General features: G+C 41.1%; 9 protein-coding genes across 9 annotated transcripts; 6 read left to right on the plus strand and 3 right to left on the minus strand. All coding sequences in view use genetic code 12, as the record gives it.

Moving 5' to 3' along the window:
- Positions 1-79: 79 nt before the first annotated feature.
- On the minus strand, positions 80-2,212 carry PICST_31652 (predicted protein; the record flags this gene model as incomplete). Its single annotated transcript, XM_001384521.1, has 1 exon — positions 80-2,212. The coding sequence occupies one exon, from the start codon at positions 2,210-2,212 to the stop codon at positions 80-82; it is 2,133 nt and encodes a 710-aa protein (XP_001384558.2).
- A 601-nt stretch (positions 2,213-2,813) lies between these two features.
- PICST_83688 (predicted protein) lies at positions 2,814-3,577 on the plus strand (the record flags this gene model as incomplete). The annotated part of the gene is made up of 2 exons (XM_001384178.1): positions 2,814-3,041; positions 3,066-3,577. The coding sequence occupies exons 1-2, from the start codon at positions 2,993-2,995 to the stop codon at positions 3,575-3,577; spliced, it is 561 nt and encodes a 186-aa protein (XP_001384215.1). The 5' UTR covers positions 2,814-2,992.
- A 662-nt stretch (positions 3,578-4,239) lies between these two features.
- PICST_45095 (conserved hypothetical membrane protein) lies at positions 4,240-5,541 on the plus strand (the record flags this gene model as incomplete). Its single annotated transcript, XM_001384179.1, has 1 exon — positions 4,240-5,541. The coding sequence occupies one exon, from the start codon at positions 4,240-4,242 to the stop codon at positions 5,539-5,541; it is 1,302 nt and encodes a 433-aa protein (XP_001384216.1).
- A 386-nt stretch (positions 5,542-5,927) lies between these two features.
- Positions 5,928-7,100, plus strand: PICST_58171 (predicted protein; the record flags this gene model as incomplete). Its single annotated transcript, XM_001384180.1, is given in 2 exon segments — positions 5,928-6,776; positions 6,792-7,100. 2 exon segments carry the CDS (start codon positions 5,928-5,930, stop codon positions 7,098-7,100), a joined length of 1,158 nt encoding a protein of 385 aa, XP_001384217.2.
- A 592-nt stretch (positions 7,101-7,692) lies between these two features.
- Positions 7,693-8,460, plus strand: GLO2 (hydroxyacylglutathione hydrolase; the record flags this gene model as incomplete). The annotated part of the gene is made up of 1 exon (XM_001384181.1): positions 7,693-8,460. One exon carries the CDS (start codon positions 7,693-7,695, stop codon positions 8,458-8,460), a length of 768 nt encoding a protein of 255 aa, XP_001384218.2.
- A 250-nt stretch (positions 8,461-8,710) lies between these two features.
- On the minus strand, positions 8,711-9,319 carry SIW14.2 (putative tyrosine phosphatase; the record flags this gene model as incomplete). Its single annotated transcript, XM_001384522.1, has 2 exons — positions 8,711-9,108; positions 9,199-9,319. Coding segments are annotated over 2 exons (519 nt in total), but the record flags the coding sequence as incomplete, so codon positions are not given.
- Positions 9,320-10,357: 1,038 nt separating this feature from the next.
- Positions 10,358-11,377, plus strand: TIM23 (mitochondrial import inner membrane translocase subunit TIM23). Its single transcript, XM_001384182.1, has one exon. The coding sequence runs from the start codon at positions 10,578-10,580 to the stop codon at positions 11,208-11,210; it is 633 nt and encodes a 210-aa protein (XP_001384219.1). The 5' UTR covers positions 10,358-10,577; the 3' UTR covers positions 11,211-11,377.
- Positions 11,378-11,579: 202 nt separating this feature from the next.
- PICST_72127 (predicted protein) lies at positions 11,580-12,804 on the minus strand. The gene has a single exon (XM_001384523.1). The coding sequence runs from the start codon at positions 12,798-12,800 to the stop codon at positions 11,628-11,630; it is 1,173 nt and encodes a 390-aa protein (XP_001384560.2). The 5' UTR covers positions 12,801-12,804; the 3' UTR covers positions 11,580-11,627.
- Positions 12,805-15,666: 2,862 nt separating this feature from the next.
- On the plus strand, positions 15,667-17,255 carry PICST_65645 (predicted protein). The gene has a single exon (XM_001384183.1). The coding sequence runs from the start codon at positions 15,945-15,947 to the stop codon at positions 16,941-16,943; it is 999 nt and encodes a 332-aa protein (XP_001384220.2). The 5' UTR covers positions 15,667-15,944; the 3' UTR covers positions 16,944-17,255.
- Positions 17,256-17,490: the final 235 nt, after the last annotated feature.

Raw genomic sequence — 17,490 nt, forward strand, 5'->3', positions numbered from 1 at the left:
TGTATATATATTGCATCTCGCCAATGAAAAATCTATTTAATGTACATCATGAACGTAAGGAATATTATCGTAACCTTTATTATTGTGAATTAGGCTTGGAGCTTGAAAGTTTTGTACGATTTACTTTCGTTGCAAACCGTAGTGAGTTTAGAGTCTCGTTGAAATTCTTCAAAAGAGGTGAAATATTGACAAACATCAACGTCTTAGAATTTCCTCCAAGGCTGTGCTTCAACAAGTAAGTGAGTTTGGAATTTCTATATGGTACATGTTGATTGGCAACAAGCTGTGACAGTTGTTGTCTTTGACTCAACGAATAAATTACATCCCCCAAACATGACAACGACTTGTTGATAGCCTGCGTTTCCTTTAATCTGTCACCTGTAGCCTGTGATGACGACAATCTTTCAGAACCTGCCAAATCAACCAAGTTCAAGGTGCCCTGACTCTTGGCTCCAGTCTTGAGATTTTCACCATTTAACCGTATTGTGAAAATTGAATGTGATCTGGAAGACCTGTCGTTGGCCCTTGTACTGGCCGTAGAACGGTTCTTTGTAGCCCTGTCAAGAATAGATTCAGCTTGGTTCTTGGATGAAATGGACACAGTGGTAATATTTGTAATGTACGTTTTTCCTTCGTCATCATCATGCTTGATATCGTATTTTACTGTAGAGTCTCTTGGACTCAATAGATCTACAATATTCTCATTGTAAATCTCTACCACTTGCCCTTCAACCTCATACTTCCATCCCTTCGCTTGAAGGTCATCTATGTCTTCAAAGATTTTATCCAATGACATAGGAATCATTCCGTTGCCAGGATTTGACATCGTAAACGTCTTTCCAGAGCCGGTCTGTCCATATGCAAAAACACAAACGTTATAGCCATCCAATGATGATTGAATAAGCTGGGATATTTCTTCAAAGATGTCCTCATTTGTCAGAGTAGGCAGGAATATGTGGTCAAATTGAAATTTGTAGCTATTCTTGTTACTATTGTATGTGGAATAAGAATTGGAATTGCTTGCCTCACCATCTCTGGAAAGTATAAGCTCCTGTGCTGAGTCATCATTAATTTCATCGTCTGGGATATCCAAGCTTGATACCTTTTCTTGAGTCAATGCTGGTCTTACTCTACAGAAGACCCGAATATTTCCTTTGAGCTCTTGAAGTGTATTATGAAGTGCACGTCTATCACTTTCATGAGTAGCTAACCTGACATTTATCAAGGCAGTTTCTTGCTCATAATGTTCAATTTGCTGCGTTTTATCTTCATACGATTTCCCCAAAGCTGCTATACTTTCTCTCTTTGACACCAATGTGTTTTGCAAAAGCTCAATTTCCGCTTCCTTGACCTTGAACTTTGCCTGTAATTGTTCTAGTATTGCTTTTAGACGACTTGTTTCTTTTTCAATGCCATTAAGTGCCTGCTGTCTTTCCGCAGTTTCTACATTTAAACTCGTTTCCAATTCAGTATCGAGCTCCAAAATTTTGGATTTTACACTTTCAATCTTCTTTTCCAATTGTGCTGTTCTGTTACTCAAATTTTTTGAATGGTCTTCTTTCAACTTAATAAGCTTGTTACGGAATTCCAGCATTTGCTGTTGGGCCAGTTTGGCCAACGTTTCGTTCACCATCACAAGTTTATCTTTCTCTTCTAAATATCCAGCATTGTTATCCTGTATAATCTTCTTTGCCTGATTGCTCATATCCTCTTTAAGTTGGTTTAATTTGTGTTCGTGCTTGATCCTGAGCTCTCTAGTCTGAATCTCAAATTTGTTTTTTAACGACTTCAATGACATTTCTTCGCAATCTCCCAACTCAGAAATCTGACTTCTCACAGAAGCCACCTGTTTCTTCAACAGAATGCACTCTTGACTTAACTGATAACTTTGGAGGTCTTCCTCTTGCAATTTGGTCTTTATAGTGGAAATTTTACTAGTCAAATCCAGCTTCAAGAGGAATTTCTCGGCCAAATCTCGCTCCTTAAAGCTGTAAACGTCATGGTTAATCTGTGAACCATACATTAACCTATTGACAGAGCTTCGGGAAGTGCTGGTTGTGTATTTGGGCCGTTTATTGGGATATATGTCCTTGTCCCTTTCGTTGCTAGTGACAGGTTTAAGGGTATTGAGAACTGAGGTACTCGATTCTTGCAAGATGGACGGCGTCAATTTCACACCGACACCGTTTTTGGAATCCTGAGAGTCGTCCATTTTGCTCTGCTTTTGGAGTTATCCAGAAGAAAAAGAGAGTTCCAGATTTGTAGCAGATCTGGGTTTGTTTACTTTTCATTATATGAAGGCATAATTGTGGGTGCAAATTTCGGCGCTACCACAATAACTCAGGAGAAATAAATGAAATAAATGGAGATGAATTTGGCAACACCTCTAGAAAAGTAGATAATGATACTGGAAATGGATATGGTGGAGAGATGGAAAGGTGAAGGTCCAATCAAAATGGTTTCTAGGGATTTAATGACGGTCTTTAGAACAAATTAAGTCAGGCTAGCACTTCGTGATGGATCTCTAGATTGTTAATGCATATAGTCAACAAAGAAAAAGACCATGTAGCAATACTTCAATTGCTCGTTACCTGATTTATGTTTCTTGACTTAAGAACATTCATATTGCCAGATAGAAATAAGGACAATATTCATTTCAAACTCAATCGAATTCTTGCCATGAGATCTGCTAGGTCTAAAATCCTGCACACACCATCATAAGTTTTTCAGATGAGATGCCCCAACTTTTCAAGTAAGTACGATCTTCTTCGACTTCATTAATAGATTATTACTCAAGCATAAAATGGGGCCAGTCTTGAAGAAACAAAAGCTCTCCAAAGGAGAAGTGAAGAAAGTCACGAAGATAGCCAAGAAGGTGGCAGAGCCAGAAGTAGAGCCAAAATCAGAATCCGAACTCTCAGAAGAGGATGAACAAGAATCAGATGAAGAATTCCATTCTGCTGAAGATCAAGAAGACCTCTCCGACTTAGAGATGGATGATGATGTCGATGTTGCCGACGTTTCATCTTCTGAAGAAGGTAGTGCTGACGACGACGAAAATGAAGAAGAAAGCGACGATGAAAATGAAGACGAAGATGATAGTTTCCCTACCAAGATGAAGAAAAAGAAGAATCTTGACGACGGATCAGAATCCTTTGCCACTGCATTAAATGCCATTGTAGGTTCCAAATTAAAGGCATATGATAGAAAGGATCCTATATTGGCCAGAAACAAAGTCACGTTGAAGAAGTTAGAGTCAGATAAATTAGAGAACAAGGCTAAAAGAGCTCTTTTATCGGAAAAGAAACAATTACAAGATAAGCACAGAGTACGGAACATACTTCCCAGTGCTAGTGAACCCGAAAAGGTCAGAGAGATCATACAAAGCGAAAGACAGCTCAAGAAAGTAGCCCAAAAGGGTGTAGTCAGATTGTTCAATGCAGTGTTATCTACCCAGATTAGAACCAACCAAGAAGTCAGCAAAGAAAAAGTGGGCCAGACAAAGAAAGAAGAGTTGATGAACGAGATTTCCAAGGAAAAGTTCTTGGACCTTGTTCAAGCCGCTGGCCAGTCGTAGTTAGGGGGCCATGGTCGAATCAGAATTTAAATTTGTAAGGGTTCAGTGCCATTTATAAGACGAAGTGCACCTCTCGGGCGGTTTGTCCTTGTACTATAGATTTCAGTTCCAATATTTAGCATCCGTAAATAGTTAGTAATCCAATAACTTCGGCTCATTTCTTTATATATTGGGTAGAATAAAGACTAAATGCTTGTAGTGCGGGTACATTACCCCATTCGGAAATAGAATCGGCGAGTATAGAAGCGAGCATACCGAATATCTTCCCATTTGCACTTCTTTCTCCTCGGACTCCCTGTTAAGTCGATAGTAGATGATGTGAATAAGTCAAGTAAATATATATAAATGCTAATGTAGGTATTTGACATGTCCCTGAATTTTCTTAGCAGGCAAAATTTTATTCAGAATAATTTTGAGTTATCCATATAACCAAAGTGTCTAGTCTTGTTCTGGAGCACGATATGAAAATGAGTATCGCCAAACAGGAGGAGGCCCATATTGCGGTTACAAGAAAGGACGAAAATTCTATAGGATTTGAAACTTCCCATCGACCTGGGTTCGAAAACCGAAACTCAGATGAGGATATTGATAGACCCCCCTCAAGGGTTTCTTCTACGGTTGAAGATCAAATTGCGGAACAAGAAAGTTCAGTTCCCAAGTTTATGTCTATTTCAAATCCCCCTCAAAATAAATTAAGGGTAATAGTGACCATATCTCTTGGATTTTGCATTGGTTTTAATGACGCTGCTCCAGGTGCCCTCTTACCTCATATGGAAGATTACTACAATATCAGCTATTCTATAGCTTCATTGATTTGGGTTAGTTCTGCAATGGGGTTTGTGTTTGTTGCATGCCTTTCTCATAAAATTGAAGGTCTTGGAAAGAAGAATTCTCTCTCCTTGGGTTGTGCTCTTACTATTATCTGCTATATCATTGTCTCTACTGGAACCAAATACCCTGCTATAGTAGTTGCCTACTTCTTTGCTGGCGCGGGAAATGCTCTTCTAGTTGCTCAATGCAATATATTCATTTCACGATTTGACAAAGTTTCAACCTACCTTTCATTTTTTCATGGCTCGTATGGAACCGGTGCCACTATTTCTCCTTTAGTTGCTACTACTGCCATCGCCAGAGGTGTCAAATGGCACTACTTTTATCTAATCCTCATGGGAATTATGATACCCCATATGTTGACTGTTTATTATTCATTCAGAGGTTCAGAGAAAGACTTGAAACCTTGGGACAAAGATCAAACAGACAAAAGTAAAGATAATACTTCTTCGGTTGACACAGAAAATGATTCGGAAAAGTTCCCACCCAAAGAACAAAGCTTGATGATTCTTGCACTTAAAGATCCTATAACTTGGCAGATTGCATTCTTCGTTTTATTCTACCAAGGTGCTGAAGTAGCAATGGGAGGTTGGATTGTTTCCTTTTTCCTTGATTATCGAAATGCAAATCCCAAATATGCTGGTTATACTGCTTCTGGCTTTTGGGGAGGCTTAACAATTGGTAGGCTATGTTTAACTATACCATTGCACAAAGCACTTGGAGCTAGAAAGGGTGTGATAATAGCCTCAATAGCATCCATGATTTTGGTCAGTCTTGTGTGGATTATTCCTCACATCATAGTAGAGGCAGTTTTGATAGCTTTAGCAGGCATTTTTATTGGCCCGAATTATCCATTGCTTGTCACCTATACTGCCCATGACGGACTAATTCCTAGAAAAATCCAGGTAGTTGCTCTTACTATCATGTCAGCTTTTGGTAATTCAGGAGGTGCCATTTTCCCTTTCGTTGTGGGTTTAATTTCGCAAACAGCTGGAACATATGTCGTTTTGCCAGTATTTATTGGTTTATACATTTTGATGTTTTTTATTTGGATAAGTCTCCCAAACATGGAGAGGCGTTCATCATCTAAATCCAATAACATGTTGCAACGCATTTGGGAGAGAATTTGGTGAGCTTGTAAAATCCAAAAAAGAGTCAAAAGATCATAGAAAATTCCAAGCAACTCGAGGTATTTCAATTAACTCATTTCTTAGGAAAACATTAAATAATTAACATTCATAATAAACAATAATTTAATAGATTTAAGATATAACATTTAAAGAGAATGGGTGCAATTTATTTGTGAAGTCACACAAAAATGTCGCGCGACACAGAAATAAGTGAATCAAGAATGACGATTATTTTCAGGTTGTTGGTGCTTTTCTTCTTCAAAACACGTTAAACACAGCACATTCTTGGGGACATTGCTCAATTATTAATCCCTACCATTAGAGACATACAGACAACTATTTTCGAAGCATCTGACTATATATAGAGCGAATTTTCTGTGAAATTAAACATGGCTATTGAGAAGCATATAAAGGAAGGCGACATTGCTGTGGGGGAAAAGGACTTTCTTGGAGCCATTGGTGCCTATAGTGCTGCAATTAAAGAGGATAGCAATGCTCTCCAGCCCTACTTGAAGCGTGCGAACACTTATTTGAAGTTGAAGAATTACGACCAGGCCAAAAGCGACATCTCTGTAGCATATCAAATAGCTGATTCCAGAGGCAAGAGGGAAGAAATGGGGTTGTGCTACTTCAGATTGGGACTCATTTACTACGCGGAAAAGAAGTACAAACTTGCGGTAACTCATTTTGACAAGGCTATTAAGTATAATTGCGTAGAATCGACACTTCAAATGTGGAAAACGAAGGCCGAGTACGATCTAAAGAAACATCCTGAAGTGGAAGAGGAGGACGATGAATCCGACATTTTCGATGTAGATAGGGCCCCCGTTGAATCAACGGATGCACCTAAAGTGGAAGAGGCGGCCAGCAATAAAATTGAGGAAATTACCGCAGGTCTTGATGAGAAAGCACTGACCAATATTGCTGTCATTAATAAACAGGCGCCTCTTAAAATCAAGATCAGGGACGACTGGTACCAATCGAATAACGATGTCACCATCACAATCTATGCTAAAAACGTAAAAGAGGACAAGTTACAAGTACTTTTCAAAGAAAAATCTGTAGCTGTATCTTTCCCCAGCTCAGCTAACTCCGAGTACAACTACAACTTGGACCCATTGTATTCGCAGATAGACACCGACAAAAGTCGTTACAAAGTCTATGGGACCAAAGTAGAAATTACGTTGGTCAAGAAAGCTTCTAAGAAATGGCCTACTTTAGAAGCTTCAGGAGTAGAAGTCGAAGAAGTACAGGATGCCACTGAAGAAGCCGAAGACAATGACGAAGTCAGAAAGGCAGCTTTATCATATCCTTCTTCCTCGAAAAAGGCCGTCAACTGGGCCAACTTCAAGGTCAATGAAGACGAAGAAGAGGACAAAGGAGAGAATAGCTTCTTCACCAAGCTTTACGAGGATGTTGACGACGACACGAGAAGAGCCATGATGAAGTCCTACGTCCAGCTGAACGGAACTGTTCTTACTACGAACTGGGCCGAAGCTAAAGACAAAGAATTCGAGACCAGTCCTCCTGAAGGAATGGAAGCCAAGCAATGGGGAAAGTAGTGCTAATTGAGTAGCGCAATAATACTGACTATGGTTATCTGGTATTGTAAATTTCCTACTTTTCTAGCTTATAAGCTGTCTCATTATTAGCGATGTATATAGGAGCTTGGACTTCCAGGTTCTACCAAGAGGTGAGCATGCGATTCTATAAGATGGTAAAATAATTGTGTCTATTTTCTATAATCTCACGTAGTTAACGTAATTCCTATTATTGCCGTGACTACCGTATTAGCTTCCTATCTCCAATACTTTATGTGGCTATACTACTATTCTACACTATAGATTAATAGTACGACATTGTCGCGGAACAAATGTCGTTCAAGCTGCTGACAATTGCGGATCTGATTAGTGGGGCTTCCGTGAGACTCAGTTCCACCTGTTTTTCCTCTCTTGTGATCTACACTAGAGGCATTGAAGTTGCAAAACGACATTGTTGATGTTATCGGCATCCATACAGTTATTATCCAGACATAGAAACATTCAACAAACAATTTGTGTCACATTTCGAGGATTTTCTAGCTTAGCCCGGAAAAACGGGATATTTAAACACCAGCAATTGCGCATTAACAACTTTTCATACATTACCAGAGCCATGCACATTGAGTCTATCCCCATGAGATGGGGTACTGGCGACAACTACGCATATCTTCTAGTCGACACGCCTACAAAGCACGCGTGGTTGATTGACCCAGCTGAACCGGATGAAGTGGTGAAATATTTCGCCCAAAACGGAACGCAATTTGAGTTGAAGGCTATCGTAAATACTCACCACCACTACGACCACGCTGGAGGCAACAACGACTTCCATCGCAAGTATCCTGATTTGCCGGTGATAGCAGGAAAGGATTCTCCAGTTGTTTCGTACACGCCACTGCATCAGGAGGTCATTGATTTAGGAGACAACTTGTCGATAACTGCGCTTCACACACCATGCCACACTCAGGATTCCATCTGCTACTACGTGGAAGACACCAGCACCGGAGATCGTGCCGTATTCACAGGTGACACGCTTTTCATCTCCGGTTGCGGCCGTTTTTTTGAAGGAACTGGCGAAGAAATGGATAAAGCTTTGAATCATGTGTTGGGTTCGCTTCCAAAGAACACCCGGGTCTACCCAGGCCACGAGTACACTCGATCCAACGTCAAGTTCTCCAAGACGGTGATTGAAAATGAGGCTATAAAGAAGTTGGAGGCATTTGCTAAGGAAAACGAGTATACCACAGGAAAGTTTACTATAGGCGATGAGCTTGAGTTCAATCCGTTTATGAGGCTCGCAGATCCAGTAGTTCAGAAGAAGACGGGATTTGCAAAGCCAGCTGAGGTCATGACCAAGTTGAGAGAGATGAAGAATAGTTTCTGATGAATATATGCTAGTGATATAGATCTTAAGATACCTTTAACAGACGTTCTAATAAGGAATCATTGTAAAGAATTCATAGATCTTTGCCTTATCTTGTTAGATATCTAAGTCTTTCAAGCTGAACTAACTTCTCTCGTTTAGATACAATATCATTATAAAAGAGGCACCTTAAAAAAAGATAAATATCTATTTTTCTTTTATTGATACCTCTCTTTCACATTCATAATTCATCATTCAATATTCATATATCTCATATTCTTACAAAATCGGGCTTGCAACCATCATCCACCCACAACTCTGGCTGCCATAACTCAATAAACTCCAAGTCAAACTCAGACTTGCCCATTGCAAACTGCTCATATTCTTCAAAGATGCCACTCATACTCCAGCCCTGAAGCAATTTGCGCATCAACCCTACAAGAACACCAGTTCTATGTTTTCCCTTATTAGAATGAATCAACATGGGAAAATTTTGTTTATCTAACATCAACAGAAGAGCAATAGTAAGTGACTCCTGCGCTTGTTGATGCTCATCGGGTCGATTGAAAGGCTCCTGTGACGCTTCCATCAACAAGTTGTGAAACTTGATGTCTGTTGTAGTTAGCCATTCCTGGTACTGGGCCATGATTTCTGCTGTTCCATGCTTGTCTTTTTTCTTTTCAGACTTTTCAGACTTTTCAGATTTATCCTTGTTCTTCTTATCCTTCTTTTTCTTTTTCAGATCATGGCCCAAATCACCTAAGTAGATAATTGTCTTGAGCTTCAATTGTTTGAGAAACGGATAGTTGATTGGCATGGGAAATCCAGACCGATATATCTTGTCTTCCACAAGAGCAAAGTTCAATGGTGGAACATACTGTGGTTTGTGATAAAACGTCCGGAATGGAATCACATTTCCATTTTCTACATCAATATCGATGTTACCGTTAGAACTGTGAACTATATGAGGATCTTTCAACGTTTCGTTACCGAAATAGTCTTCCTTCGTTTTGGTTTCTATTCCAGATTGTCCACGCTGGAGGGGTTCATTTTCTGATGAAATCTCGTCAGAAGTCGCCACCTTCCTTGAATGATCTAGACCATCATGTAGTATTCGACTTGCTTGAGTTGAGATTGTATGACTATTGCCGTTTAGTGACAATTCTGCTGTCTTTGGCGATGACAGAGACATATTTCTTAGTCTGATTCGTGGTTTCTGTTTCGATATTCCAGACACGCGACGGATGCCTTTCAAAGAGGATTGTGACGCGGAGACAAAAGTATCGGATTCGGAGTCTACGAATAATACCAAACGCAACCTATGTATAAGTTCCTGGAGAATTAATGTCTGATTATAGAAAGGGTTGGCAGAAGAGAGTTGAAGTTGGGAAACCTAAATTCGTTCAGTCAGAGCACGTGACAGAATGATACGGTAGCGCTACCGTTCGAAGGAATAAGAGATTGGCCACAAGAGGTCCGACCAGAGAACAGCAAGCTGGGATATGAATGAAAGAAGTCAATAAGAAACATGCTGAATGTGGAAATATTCCTTACTGCACTTCTACATGCTAAATCATGATTTCATTTAATGGGAATTACATGCCCTATTAGTACATAATAGTTTTCGATAAAACTTTTGACATATGTATTTATATTCAAATTCAAATTCAACAACTGATCCAGAAGCAACCAACCTGGTACGTGAACTGTTCGTAACACCATATTTATCAACCATATTGCCATCTGCTGTCTTCGGTAGTGTTTTCGATATTCTCACGTGACGTATTGACGGAAGTAGCCAATCTGCAAAATGGAGTCAACCTGCAGACGTCGCAGGCAAAAAAATTCCACCAAATGAAAAGAATTTTCAGTAGAGAAAACCGAATCGAATAGTATCCCTTTTGGAAACCGTGCTACAGGACGAATTTTCGAGCAGACAACGAGTGACAGCAAGGTCCAGCCAGTTTGAGCGAGTTAGGTGTAACATTCTCGCTAATCACAACTAAAATCTGTGTCATTTTGACCGTATTAAACTGAATTTTTCATATAATTTTCAGATTCTACCATTTGAGTTCAATATAGAAACTCAGAAAATACAGCTAAAACAAGCGAAAGACAGCTAAAACTCTAACATAACAATGTCGTGGTTGTTCGGAAGTAAACCCAAGACCGAAGAACAGAGTCAGTCCGATTTGAAGCAGTCGTTGGGCTTTGATCCTGCGCAAGTTGCAGATGTGTCGCAGATTCTCCAAACTCCAGGAGTGTTGGACTCGTCCAGATTGCACCCTTTGGCCGGTTTGGATAAGGGAATCGAGTATTTGGACTTGGAAGATGAACAGTTAACCACAGTCGAAGGTGCACAGGGTATTATTCCTTCTCGAAGTTGGACTGATGACTTGTGTTACGGTACTGGTGCTGTGTACTTGCTTGGTTTAGGTCTTGGAGGAGCCTACGGTATGCAAGAGGGTATAAAGAACATTCCTCCTAACTCACCAGGAAAGTTGCAGTTAAACACAGTGTTGAACCACATGACCAAGAGAGGTCCTTATTTGGGTAACTCTGCAGGTGTTTTAGCATTGACATACAACTTGATCGATTCTTCGCTCGATGCATTGAGAGGAAAGCACGACGACTACAACACAGTCGCTGCTGGAGCTTTGGCTGGTGCCCTTTTCAGAAGCAGTGCCGGTATCAAGCCTATGGCATACTCCACGGCATTGATGGCTGGTGCGGCCTCTGCCTGGTGTGGAATCAAGCGTTTGTTACAGTGATCAGTAATGAGAAAATCATGATATGATGTTAAGCTCTTTCCGTGAGATAAAGAAAGAAAGCAAAGAAAGCAAGACACGGCATTCATCTTATAGAGACAACGAGTCGTACATACTCCTGGAATGTCTGGTCCCCAGACTTGTATATAATCTAATGATAATTAGTCCCGAAGAAGAGTGTAGGAAATGGAGAGGGTAGTTCTGAATGGAATAGTATGGTATAAAATATGGGATGATATATTATCGAAGAAGAGAATTTAGAGGAGTAGAATGTTGGAACTTAGCGTACAGTTGCAGAATATAGCATAATGGAGTATGATAGAGTCCGGGAAGACCACATAATATTATAGACATTGTAATCTACAACATGGTGAATTGAAAAGTTCTTTCATTAGATATTCCTAAATCTCTATCTATATCCTATACTGCTACCATAGCACTCTTTGTTTCGTTAAGTTTGCTTCTCTTGCTGCTCTCACCACCTGATTCCACAGCAATGCGCTTGTTATTTCCTACCAACCTTTGCATTACCTCCTTTCTTAGCACCATGTGAGCGGCAAATTCTTCACCATTCACGCAGCGTTGTTTCTGGAGATCCTTGTTGAGAATCTTGTGAATGAACTTGTCCTCCTTATCGTTCTGGATTTCGTGGACTATTTTCTCCATATCTTCGTAAGTCCTTGTCTGGGCTATTTGACGATAAAAAGGTGACCTTCCAGGGATCTGGTTCAACATCATGAACTTGCTTCCAGCAAATACATCGCCGTACGTTTTGGTGATGCCATAAAATTCGGAAATTAGCTTATCTTGAGTCAATGGCGAATCAGAAAAGACGCTTGGATTGGCCTCGGCAGCCTCGGCAATCATTCCACCTATGTCTTTATTGTTGAAAAGATCTTGCAAACTGCAAAGATCAGCCTTAGACTGAAGGTTCCCATTAATAACCACGCTGATTCCTTTCAGCTGAACTCGAGGTATTATCTCCAGTAAGTAGTGCCAGATCGGCTCCTGGCGATTCCGCATGGCTCGCTGTCTACAATGAATAGTCAAGTTCGCTATCCCAGTCTCGCATATCTGATCTACAAGACTTCTGGTAGCCTCCAAATCGTCCAACAATCGGATCTTACAACTGATAGGCTTTTGATTTGGTATGCCTACTTTTTGCACCAAGTCTCGAAGGACTGAACAGAGCAACTCCGGAGTCAGCAACAATGCAGCACCCATACCTGAGTGCGTCAGAAACAGCTTCGGACATCCGCAGTTCAAGTCGATGCCATCCACGTCTTTTATCACCTTCTCAGCAGCCTGTACAGCTAAATCCGGATCAGAAGATCCCAATTGTAAAATCAATTTTCCAGCCTCAAGCTCCGGAAAAGTTCGAAAAACCAACTTTGCTCCATGAGGAGAATCCACGACGTAGTCAACAGTTTTTATCTCTTCGTTCACAACTCGCCTCGTCTGAATAAGCTTCCTATCCACTATTTCTGGAGACCAAACGAGGTCTGCACCGTACTTAAGCGACATTATCCGATTCGGCAATTCGCCTGATCGCACCATCGGAGCAAGACACAACTTTCCGACATAATTCACCATCTTGGTCTTTATTAAGTTCATATCAACGGAAAGATACTATATGGATATAAATTTGAAAAGTTGAAGACTCAAATATTGTAGACACTATATACAGGACATCATTTGAAGATAGTAACGTGACCAATATGGTAGCGCGTAAGATTGCTTGTAGACGACACTCTTATCGATTTGAGCAGCTGTTTTGATGTATGGGATCAACAGAGTTCGTTATTTAGTGGCCCTCAGAATTGAAGGTCAATGGCTGAGTTTGACTAGATTCTCTAGGATGACAAATCGTCGGATATCTCCATCTCATCCGAACAGGTTCAATTTGTGCTAAAATTTGGGAAGTACAGGGCAGACAAAAATGGCCACATACGGAAAGTGCTCATCTCGCAGCAGGCTTTTACTGTCAGATTGACATGCTGGGATTCACCTTGTTTGGCTGAGCAGGTTGACAAGGCAAAGAAGTAAGCCATTAGTTCCAGACGAGATGAGCTGGCCTGCATACTAAAAATAAATTTATACAGGTACTGCAGACAGTTTCTAGTGAAGGAAATCTTTTTCCATAGTGATTCTGATTCAATAATGGGCACACAGAAAACTGACCGTAGGGATTCGAAGTGGAAATCTGTGATGGAATGTGATCAGGTAGAAAGTCATGGAGTCAGCCAAATGTCGTCTTTTTTGTGAGCAGATCTTGAGAAAATTGGGAGTGTGGAGAAGAGAGTCACGATTCAAAGCCCGTTCAGTGATGCAGAAAAGTTCTCGCTTGACATTTAACGGTCACGAATCTTAAGGTAGGCAACCACCGAATATCGGAGGTAGAGGAAGCTACGGATTTCTGGCAGTAGCGACATTTTGTAGTTTTGCAAATAATACTATATGTATGTCTGCTTCATGTAGACAATTACGGTCTTCGTTATTGTTCTGGCTGATCTGTATAATCAGTTCAGAATTTGATCGGACCGACTTTTTTTACTGCTTCCACTGCTACCAATTGTGACAGCAAAAAACAAGCAATGGCATTTCTTAAAAGACGATGGCTCTGATCCCACCCAGGGTGCCCACCTGCCTTGTCATTGACTTTGAAAACCTTTGGGTGTGATTTGGATACGGTGTGGGGCTCTTTGAAAAAGCTTGTGTGTACCGTCTGGGGTAGCCAATTGTTGCTCAGGTGAAGTAATCACATTTGGTGTCTGAGTCTCGCGATCGCAAAAAGAAAGCAACTGCATAACGTACACGGCGATTGTGTCCAAGAATTCTATTTAGTGAAATTGCGAATAAATTGACAGACATTAAAAGATACGACATTGCTAATCACAGATAGCCCCGCAAAAGAGTCTGAAACAAATTGACTTTAACAGATGCGAGTGACATATACTAGGAGACGATGCCCATAAAGTAGCCCTATTTTCTTTGGCAAAAATGAAACATTGTAAGAGAAACAGATCAGAAAAGTGAAACAAAATTAAAAAATAAGAGCCTGAAATTATAATATTTTTTTCCGGAGTGGTAGCGTAGTACCGGAGCCAACGATTGCAGAAAATCTGGTGTTCGCGACATTTTTCAAATGCAACCAGTATAAGAAATATGTGACCAAATTTACCGCCACTTTTGCAGAGCGTGGTAAACGTCAGTCCACGCGGTTCGGATAACTGGCATTGTCAGAGAACACTCTGGAAGGGGCATCTAAAGGTCGAGATCACCAATTGTGCCCAAAGGCGGCTTGACAGGGAGTCAATGTCCGACATGTGTGACAGCAATAGAATCCGGGAAGGGATTCGTCAAGTACAGTAGGTAATCTGGTATGGCGAGATTTCGTTCCATGTCTCGCTGGAACCGTTATCTGCGTTATCTAGGATTGTGGGGACGATACACTGTCTGCAGGAATTAGACAATCATCTCAGACATTAAAGATTGGCACAAGACCGAAGTCTTGAGTGTCACAGGCGTAAATTTCACAGGCAGCTGCATTTTTGGGGATGTGTGAATTCACAAGATTGGAGACACGGAATGATAGCTGAGTAAGGGCAGGTAGTTGGTATCCAAAGTTGCTGAATTGGGCAGACTGGTTGGCGACATTCCCTGAAATGAGGACGAGAGCTGCGGCTTTGGTGCTGGTGCTAATCTGACTTTGCTATTACTGCATGCATGTATGTGCAGTCGTGTTGCAGAAAAAAGACGTTCTGCGCAGACGAGACCCTACTATCGAACAGTAGGCAGCAGACACAAGAGCGATCAGACAGCGAGACAGGAGAATCACCCAGTCACTCTGGAAGCGACAGCACAGTGGTCCCAGATCTGGCAGAGAGTCACAGAAGTGCCACAGCCAGACATTGGTCAGCAGCGAGACCAACAGAGACGGACCAACAGACACAGGGCGGCAGTCTCGTTCCTTCAGGCTCGCGGAAAGGCAGGTGGAAACAAGAAGATAAAGGAAAGCTGTGCTCGCTCTTTGTTCAGATTCTGTCCGGCTCTGCCCTACTGTGATTGTTTCCAGCACCGAGAGATGTGCAGACATCCGACATGCATTTCGATAGCAGCAGCCAGTCACTAGGCAAGTGGGCTACTTTGGCCGTCACAGTTTCACTGTCTGGGACGCACCTCCCGTTTTCGGCGGATTTTGTCGTGCGCACACTATATGCAGGCGCGACATTTCTTTTTTATTACTGCAATCGGGTGCAAAGTTTCTTTTTCATGCTTTCTTTTTTCGTGCTGCCTAAAATTTTTCTTTTATCTACCCTTGGCTATATAAAGCGGGCAGTTTCGTTTAGTCATGTTTATCAAATCTTTATAAGCACCAGGTTTCGCAGTAGAATTTGTAATAAAAGTGTAAACAACTTTATCTTCTTTTTTTCTATAAATTACCAAAAGCTTTCCAAATAGCTGCTCAACCGTCCCAACCAGACACAATTGACTGCTAATAACCTCGAAACACAAACAAGACACTTGTGTCGTACACTACAACAGTTATCGCACTGATATCTGGCACAAGGCATTACTAATAGCAACCGTTCTATACATAACACGAACTAAGAATAGCTCGTTATCTATAGCAACAACAACAGCGTACGGCCATAAATACCAACTAATAGCACAAAAGCATAGAATAGCCAAAGTACTCTACGCATAGAATTACGACGATAATACCATACTCGCACCATGTCGTTGTTATACCACCCTCTCTCCAGATCTGTCAACACCAGAGACTTGTCTGGCTGCTTGACTCCAAACAACCAGGCTGTAGAAGAGTTCAAGTACAAGACGTCGGAGCTCGTGACCTCCGCAGCCAAGCCCTCGGTCACATCCAACATCCTCTCTCCACCGCTCTCGCCCTACCAGCGCAACAATGTCACCATCCACCCGCCATTGGTGATGGAGAAGCTGTACATGCAGACGGTGTCGCCCTTCAAGATTGAAAACTACCAGGACTACAAGCTCACCATCGATGCCTGGGCCGAATTGGGCCCTGCCTATAAGAGCCACCAGTTGCACTTTCTCGACCAGTACAGCGTGATTCTGCAGGAAGAGCTGCAAAAAAAGTCTGCGTTTTTGTTGCAGCAAAGAAGAGCCACTTCGACCAAGAGAAGAGCCGCGGTCTTGGACTCCGACAACGAGTCAGATGTGTCGACTGACCGTGTAAGAACCAGAAGAGTCATCAAGACGACCAACAGAGATATGGACTTTGAGTCCGGCTCGGAGCTCGACTCGCTTGTGAACTTGACTCCCAAGAAAAAGAAGATCAGAAGGGACAACACTCTGTCGCCTTCGATTGCTCAACAACAACAGCTGCTTATAGACGAGTCCATTCCCGACTTCTCTCCTGTAGCTGAAAAGACTTTACCAGCCAACAACACAAAGTGCTTGAAGATCGAATGGAAGGGTCAGCCTATGGATTTGTCCACTGACCCCAACTTGTCCAAGTTGCACCCAGCCGAAGTAGTGCTTGCATCGATTTTGCGTTTGCCAGCAGCCGTATATCTTGACTCCAAGAGACGTTTGTTCTACGAAAAAGTGCAAAGATTGAAGGTTGGCAAGCAGTTCAGAAGAACTGATGCTCAGAAGGCTTGTAGAATCGACGTCAACAAGGCATCCAGACTCTTTGCTGCCTTTGAAAAGGTCGGCTGGCTAGAAGATCATCATTTCCAACAATATTTATAAACAACAACAACAACATCAACTACAACTATCAATTCAATAATCATTAACATTAACATTACAATCGGGACTTGGAATGGTCACTTCGGGTTTAGTTCTTTTTATCATTATTATTACTTTTTATCTTTCTTCGTGTGAATTGGTTTCAGTGATTCGTCAACTACAGAGTTGACCATATATACAATAGGAAAAATGGGTATTACGGTTATTATGTGGATAACATAGAATGGTTATAAAAAATAGAAAAATCGTCATAGACTTAGAATATACCTTCTTTTGTATTTATTTTGTATATATATAATATACTATGTGAACAGATCCAGTAGTTTATAAGCCAATGATATCCGATACTATCTTCTACGGAAATGAATAATTACTAGAAAGAGGTAATGTTAACAACATCTGACATCTCTTGAGTAGACTTAAACAACCACTGAAGTTGGTAATAGTCGTTTATTGTTTTTCCTTTTTCCTTTTTTGCAAAGAATGTGAATTTTGTGTATACATGTCTAATAAACAATTGGTTCAAGTAGACTAAGATGAACTGAAT

Source organism: Scheffersomyces stipitis, chromosome 4, assembly GCF_000209165.1.
Source record: "Scheffersomyces stipitis CBS 6054 chromosome 4, complete sequence".
Classification (NCBI taxonomy): Eukaryota; Fungi; Ascomycota; class Pichiomycetes; order Serinales; family Debaryomycetaceae; genus Scheffersomyces; species Scheffersomyces stipitis.